General features: G+C 38.9%; 1 protein-coding gene across 1 annotated transcript; it reads right to left on the reverse strand.

The window, feature by feature from the left end:
* Nucleotides 1-753: 753 nt before the first annotated feature.
* On the reverse strand, nt 754-7,710 carry LOC106930555 (uncharacterized). Its single transcript, XM_015008185.2, has 12 exons — nt 7,377-7,710; nt 6,069-6,202; nt 3,634-3,743; nt 3,458-3,547; nt 3,327-3,373; nt 3,109-3,242; nt 2,795-2,876; nt 2,594-2,707; nt 2,402-2,491; nt 2,247-2,318; nt 1,995-2,172; nt 754-1,832 (listed from the first exon to the last, which is right to left on the reverse strand). The coding sequence occupies exons 1-12, from the start codon at nt 7,496-7,498 to the stop codon at nt 1,629-1,631; spliced, it is 1,377 nt and encodes a 458-aa protein (XP_014863671.2). The 5' UTR covers nt 7,499-7,710; the 3' UTR covers nt 754-1,628.
* Nucleotides 7,711-7,890: the final 180 nt, after the last annotated feature.

Genomic DNA, 7,890 nt, shown 5'->3' on the forward strand with positions numbered 1-7,890 from the left:
CGTGAACAATGTTTATTAACCTGGCCTTATAGCACATTTCAACAAAGTGAACAAACAAAAGAAAAACATAAGACTGGCAGCATAGCAAATAAATTAAACAAAGGCAATTGTAAATAAACGGGTTTAGCCTTGATTTAAAGCAACTCAAGTGTTTCAGTAGCAGTTTTCTAGGAGTTTGTTCCAGAGTAAAGAAGCATCGAGCCTGAATGCTGCTTTCTCTGAGCTACATTGTTTGTATTCCTTATTTCTATTTAAGGTAGAACCATTAACAGATGAACAACGTCTTTATGATTCCGAAGATCTTTAGAATTATACAGTCCGGTGAGACGAAAGTGGAACTTTTTTGGAAGTATATCCTGAATCATTATGCTAAATTGTTTCCTTGTATCGTCAGCAGGTTTTGCAAAGGTCTAGTCAGCCATTACTGTCCAAAATATTTCGGGTTGTCACAGATAAGTTAGTAGATTCAGATAGTTTTCCCCTCTCTTCATTAATTATTTGGAAAATGGCTTTTTGTTTCAACTCTGGTTTGATGACCTCAAATATCAAAGTATTATAATGTACCGGTAGTTAATTTTGTATCATGATCGGCTAAGTAACGGTAAAGCAACTTGATTTGGTGCAGAACACAAAAAATGACCAAGCAATATTAAGTACAGTAGTTTTCTGATGGCAGGTTGGATTAAAGCTGAGCACACCTGAGTCCTCTTGTAATAACAGACGTCTGCATGGGTCAGTAATTCAGCAACACAATTATTTAGACAGTGCTTTTATTTAAAACCCAGTTTTCATTGTTCCATGACATTCCTTTGTACAGTAAAGTTTTGCTAGTGTGTTTGTGCCTCTTGACCTGATTCAACATGTACATTTAACAGACATTTCATCCTGACTTCAGCTGCTCCAATCCCAAATTTCTTTCTGTGAGAATTTATATCAACTCTACAGCAAAAATCCCAACATAGTCCATATGTCCCATAATGTCCACTGTTTCTACTAAGAAACAGTGGACATTATGCTGCAGCAAAAGCTAAATTGTGTTAGCTGCAGTAAATCAAAAGTACACCTCCAGAAATAACATAATAGACTCAAAATGTTTATATATTATTAAATCAATTATTACTGCTCTGCCTCAAGTAGAGTTGAAGCCACTTTGTTTTGTAATTGTTAAACAATGTATTGGAGCCAGTTTACACACATCTATATTTCTGGTTAACAGCTTCATGTCAGTGCATTAAAGTTAACCTTAACTTTCCCACAGTCTATAGAAACATGGTGCTGGTTGATAAATGACAACAACGAAAAGATTTTTAAATCAAGACAAGTGAGGTGGGGAAAAAAAAAATACTGAAAATGTTCAATGTTCAGTTTTCAGGAAAACTACACAGCATTAAAAACATGATCTCTAAACAAACGGCACAAATCATAGTTTAAAAACCATATTTCATGTCATTTGTATCCTGATCTCCTGATCTCTTATTATCTTTACAAAAATGATCAGATCTAGGCTCTCTGTCCACAAGGACTTTGCTGTTAAGATAAAAACCTGCTAACAGTGATGAGGCACAGACATGATGAGGCCCAGATTAGGAATATGAACAGAATTCAGTAGATGGTGGCACAGAAAGTTCTTAGTCGCTCATCTCCATGTCCTCCTGATGGCGATCGTCTCCGTTTAGTTTGGACCTTTTGGACGTTTGACGCTCGTCTCGCTCCACCTCCTCCTGATCTTTGGGAGATGACACAGAATCCGATTCGCTCCTCCTCTCATCTTCCTCCTCCCCTGCTTTATCGCTGTCGTAGCCTTGCTCCTCTTCATCGTAGTCCCGTGTAACCTGAAACACCAGAGTATCCTATCACTCAACAAACGTGGGAGGTTTTGTTTGCATATGAAAGCACAGATGAAGCTAAGTAGCTCCAACATCTACAGCACAGCTTTCAGTCTGGGGTATTTTAAGATCAGGGCTACATGTGAGAGTTTGTTTCTGGTCACATACTTTTACGTCTCCTTTCTCGCTGTCGGATTTGCGGTCTCGCTCTCGTTCCTTGTCTTTGTTCTTCTTTTTCTTGCTGTTGGAGCGTTCTCGTTCATCTCTGGTGTGGTTCCGCTCTTCCCTCCTGTCCCTATCACGGTTCTTATCGCGGTCCTTGTCCTTCTTCTTTTCCTTCTTGTGGCTGTTAAAGTAACACATCCAGCCTGTCAGTCGGCTCGTTTCGATTAGTTATACAGAAAAGACATGAAAACTCACCGGCCGGAGGACGGAGACGTGGAAGGCCGTTTCCTTGGGGACCGGGAAGCAGTGCGACTTCGCCTGCGCCTCCTAAAAGCCAAGCAGGGTTGGACTATAGATGAGTCACGCAAGATGACGCCTGTCGTTCCTTTTAGCAACACACAGCAACTCACCGACTGATGCTGCAAGACCTCCTGCTACTGCTGTAGCTTTTAGGAGGCGTCTTGGATTTTTTCTTGGACTTTTCTTCTTTTCTCCTGTCCCTGTTAAAGAAATAAAACATCTAAAAGTGCCTCGGTGCTAGCAGACATGGGTTTTGTCATGACAACAGCAATAACCCAGTAAGACTTCAGAGAGCTGTGGACCTGGATCTGCTGCGACGGCTTCTGTCCCGAGAGCGAGTCCTCCTCCTCCTCGGGCTCTTGGATCGCCTCCGGCTCCTTGAGTGGGAACTTCGCCTAGATCTGCTGTTTGAACGTCTGTGTAAAATATATATGGGTATGTATTTTAAGTAATTTGAAACTGTTGTTAGTGAAAAGCTAATTTTACCTGATTGTTTTCTTTACCTGTGTTTTGACCGAGACCTCGAGCGTTTGCGGCGCGACCTTGAAGGAGATCGGGAATGTTTGCGCTTGTCATCTTTCTTACCTGCAGGCATTGAGGAGACAAAATAAATTGAGCAGTGCCAATCTAGAACCTAAAAATCAACTGAATTTTTTTCCCCCATTAGGTATTAACCATAATCACTAAAAGAACAAAATAAACCCCTCAAGTATTCTCAGTGTCTGTAATGAATCTATGTGAGTTTCCTTCTTTTGAATGAATTTCTAAAGTGTTACAATGTGGTTTAAAGGTTTAGAGCACTAAAAGCTGAACTCACTTCCAGGTTCGATGGCAGCAGAAATCAGAGACTGGGCCTCTCGGACTCTCTTCATCGCCTCTTCAATCTCCTTGTTGGAGGAATCTGGCTTCAGACCCGGGGCCAGGTTTAATCCGGCTGCCAGTGGGTTCAGTCTGCAAAAAACATTCTTTACATTTAAAAAATATATATATATAACAACAGTGACACTGCAAATTTCGAAAATAGTAGTTTCTTACTTTGGGTCAATAGACTGCATAAGCTTGAGGAAGTCCGTAGAAAAAGCCTGAGAAAGAAATGAGAGAGGTGATACGCAAGTAAAAGAATTTAAACTTTCCATGTTGGAACTGTAACTGTAGCAGATTCTTACTTGGGGACTCATGTTGGGCCCCGCAATTCCCATAGCAGCTAATTGGTCCATGCTGGGAGCCCCAAGACCTCCGAACGGGGTTGCTCCTATCTGCAGTGTCGAACATTCGCACACTTAACAAACAGCAGTCTTAATAACAATAATAATCATAATGCAAAGGTGACGTGAAGACTGACCGAGGCCAGAGGGTTGGGTGTTGGAAGAAGACCTCCTCCTGGCATCATTCCTGCTACAGCGTTGGCTGGAGCCAGAAGCGACATCGCTTTAGATTCATCAGGAATGACTCCTGAAGAAAAAAATGAAAGGATCTCAGTTCCATGTTCGGGGAGGGAAAAAAAAACGTCAGCAACACTAAGACAAGACTTTCAGACAAGCCACCTCGGTTTAACTACTAGTTAAAAACATGAAAAATAAAAATCCGCTTTTTGTCTTGTCTGTAAATCTTGATACCTGACTTTTTTTTTGTTTGTTTTGTTTTTTGTGAAAGTGTAATTGTGGGATTAGTAGCTATGAGATAAAAAAAAATAATAATCACAATACACACTGTGATCAACACTGCCAAGATTTTATCACCTGTACTTGTTTTTTAAGTCATGAACCAAACGTTAGCAAGCACAGCCAGTTGTCCCGCGGGATGTGCTCTCAAATTTCATTATGAACAAGCGACTCGCGCCGGCTGCTTCGCTATAAAGCACACAAAAACATTGAGATACAAAACAAAAAAACAAAAAAAAAAAAAACAAAGTTCATGATTTAGATGTGGAGACAAAGATACATTTCAACATCACTTACCATAACTTCTATTAAAAATACTCAGTTGTACCTTTACCCGCCTCATCCTTACATTAGCATTAAAAAAAAAAAAACGTGGCAACCACATTTCTGTAATGCTACATTTAAGTATGTTGCGCAAAATGCTACACAAACATAATATGTGCTATACAGTCAAGGTTTAAAGCCAGCAATAATGAGAAAATGACATGAAAGATTAAGTCCAAAGCTGAAGAGAACCAAACAGTAAAATCAAAGAAAAAAATCTTATCAGATGATCATCCATGGCTGTGTAATCTGGAAACAGGCTAATTTTAATCATAAAATATTTCCTTTTTTTTAAAAAAAAAAAAAAGAGAGAGAGAGAAAGGGAGAGAAAAAGGGAGGGAGGCAGGGAGAGACATCTGATTTCACACACACTCATTCACACAGACAGACACTTGAGAAACGGGGTAAGGCTGCGGAGGACAAAACTGTTGGTGGCATTTTCAGCAGGGCCTGGAATATAGGGTTGGCTGAACCAGGAAAAACAACTGTAAAACACAACAACAAAAGAAACACCACTGTTAAACGTTAGAGTGACTCAACTCCATCAGAGCTGTATGTATGGAGAGGGACAGTTTCCAAAAGGCATTTTAACAGCTACATCAAGCAAAGCTTTAGGACTAAGAACACCATTTTATTACCAAATGCAGCACATATGCGTATAATAAATATGAATACCATAGTTACTTTAGCCGCCAGCATGCACACCTGACTGGTCCACTTATCATTTGATCTTGATGTTTGATGTCCCATATATCTTTTCTCTAAATGTGACTGATTTAAAACCTCGAAGCAACAGATCTAGATCCAGTGTTTATCATTTTCTATAAATGTTGTTTTGCAGAGAAATTTAGGCTAAAGTAAAATAAATTGTGAAAGTTCATCCAACAACAATTTGTATATCTATCTAATTTCCTGAGACCAATTAGGTCCTTTTTGAGTTGTTGGACCCGATTAAATGTTTTTTTTGTGTTTGTGTTTTTAGCCTTGTAAGTCATAGCCGTATTTCCTTCACCTTAAGTGTCTAACCTGAAAGTTTATGTTAAAATTGTAAAAATTAAATCTCAAAATATGTCAAATTTAATAAATCTTATTTTTTTTCTAATGTGAATACTTCGAAAATATCTGCATAAAACATAGATAAATCTACCTGTCAGTTAAATAATTTTGTTTGAGCTGCATCATATTTGATCTCTAGATTTATCAGTATGACGTCGTCCACAGTGCTAATGATCATCGTCTATTGTGACTCAAGGATGCTGCATTTTCTTGACGGTGACGGATATTTTATTCTACCTGGTTTATCCCTCACTTCTGCATGCCTACTTATCAACATAGCTCGTTATCTGCAAAACAAGGACATTCACTTGAGGAATAACTCTGCACAGCTATCTTTTAAGAAAGGATGCCTTGAACAGAAAGAAAAAAAAATTCAAGTTAATATTTTACTGCAGGGGAAGAAACCGGAGGGGCTTGTGAATCTGGTACCATTATTTTTTTTTTCTAACCGCCTGACGGCAGCAGAGGACCACTTTCAGTCTGCATGGATGGGGCTCTCTGCAAATGACTTGTCCACTATGAAAACCACAACACAAATAACAGAGAGAGAAGTTTATAGCTGGTTGTAAGACAGAGACACAAATGTACATTTCCCTTAAAAAAAACTTTGAAAAATATATTTTAAAAAAGCTAGTAATGGTTCAGGTTCAGCTAATTCTACCCAGTATACCTTAAACCTGTGATATACAGTCAGAGACAGAAATGTGAACGGCAAAGGGACAGACTGGACACCCACCTTCAGCAAAAGGAACCACAATCAAGGCCCTGTCCACGAAGTCGGTGTTCGTCAGATGCTGGGACACTCCGACAGACTCAGGCTCATTGAATTTTACAAAACAGACACGGGAAGTCACAGGCAAGGGAGAGTCACTGGAAGAAAATACAGACGTGTTGTGCAAAGAATACAAAAATCAGAGAATCAACAAGCCCTTTTCCACCTTGCTGCCAGGAAAATTGGATCATAACGGATTTCTGCGACAGGGTCCAAAGTAATCCAGTTTTACTATTTCCATTACATTTATCCAACTGTGACTTTTAGAAAAGAATATCCGTTTAATCACTAATGCATTTTATTTGTTCACCTCTCCTAAGGGAATCTATACACTGTTGTATGTAGAGCTGCTGCAAGTTGCTGTCATAGCTAAGAACATTAACTACTGTAATGCATAAATGTCTAGATTTTTAGTCAATACAATTTTTTCTTCTTCATTGTTTATTTTTAAAAAGCAAAAGTATAGATCGTTTTCCTTCCAACCACTTTATGTCTTTACTGCCATTTACAACAATATTCGTCTATACTTTTGTACATTTAATAATGTTTTTGCAACATTTTCAAAACGCAAAAGTTAATTTTAATCAACTTCAGTGTGGTCCACACAAGAAACCCATTATGAGCCCAGCCAGACGAAATAATCATAGTGAAATCTATATGAGGTATAGGTTAGTCTAATGTAAAGAAAAGAAAAATTGCTGATTACAATCTTATTACTTTATACCCAAAGACAAAATACAACACCTGATCTTCTGCAGGCACCAGATGCATTTACACTGGACCCAATAAGAAAAACAACAAGATGCAGCACATATTTTAAGTTGTTTATTATTTCCTTCTTACTTATTACAACTCTACCAATTTTATTCTGAAACTTTTGATAACAGGAAAAGCACCAGTTGCTTTACTTTTACAAATCAATAAAACCCCTGAAAACCTCTCGGAAGGTTTTATTTAATTATTACAAATAGTTGGGTAAAAAAACCACTACATTCTATAATAATGTATTACTACAGCAGTAAAAGCAAAGACAGTTATTTGTTTAGTTGGCCTCATAATTACGGTCTGAAGAGAATCTGAAATTCAAATAATGTTCTTGGAAAAAAAAAAACAACAACAACAAAACCACTGAGGATTTCCATGGATGAACTGACGGGGAGGCGGTAAAATATTAGCATTAGCATACAGCTAGGCCTCTGGTGATGCCAAAGGCCTCAGCTGCCAGAGACAAGCTAACGCAGACTAAGCAGGGCTTTATTTCTGAATACTCACTCAGGTGGAAACAGCTTGAGCTCCTCTATGGTTCCGAGAAACCCAAACAGAATCCTCATTTGCTCGGACGTTGTGCTCGGGGAGACGTTTGTCACCTGGATGACGTGAGTGCTGGAGCTCATTTTCACACGCGCTAATTAAGCTAGCCAGCCCTATGCTAGTGCACTAAAGTTAAAATTAAGCAAATACTAAAGCTTTAGAGTTTAAAAAGCAACAGGCCTCTATGAAACCGGAGCATGTCTTCTGTAGGTATAAAAATGTGGATGCTTTCAGCGGACAGAGCAACTGTGCTTCTGACGAGACTTGCGATGCCCTGGTGCTGCTTTCAGGGAGAGTTTGTCACGATCCCAGTATGCATAAACGTAATACATATGAAACTAGATGGATGGATGGATGGATGGATGGATGGATGGATGGATTTTGGAAAGAAACTTGACATAAAACCTGTAGTGCATGTTTACACTACTTGCATTACTTCTTCTTCTTCTTCTTCTTCTTCTGGTGTTGAGGGTGA

This window comes from Poecilia mexicana, unplaced genomic scaffold (genome assembly GCF_051168715.1).
Source record: "Poecilia mexicana isolate PSO_F unplaced genomic scaffold, ASM5116871v1 scaffold_4, whole genome shotgun sequence".
In the NCBI taxonomy this organism is placed as follows: Eukaryota; Metazoa; Chordata; class Actinopteri; order Cyprinodontiformes; family Poeciliidae; genus Poecilia; species Poecilia mexicana.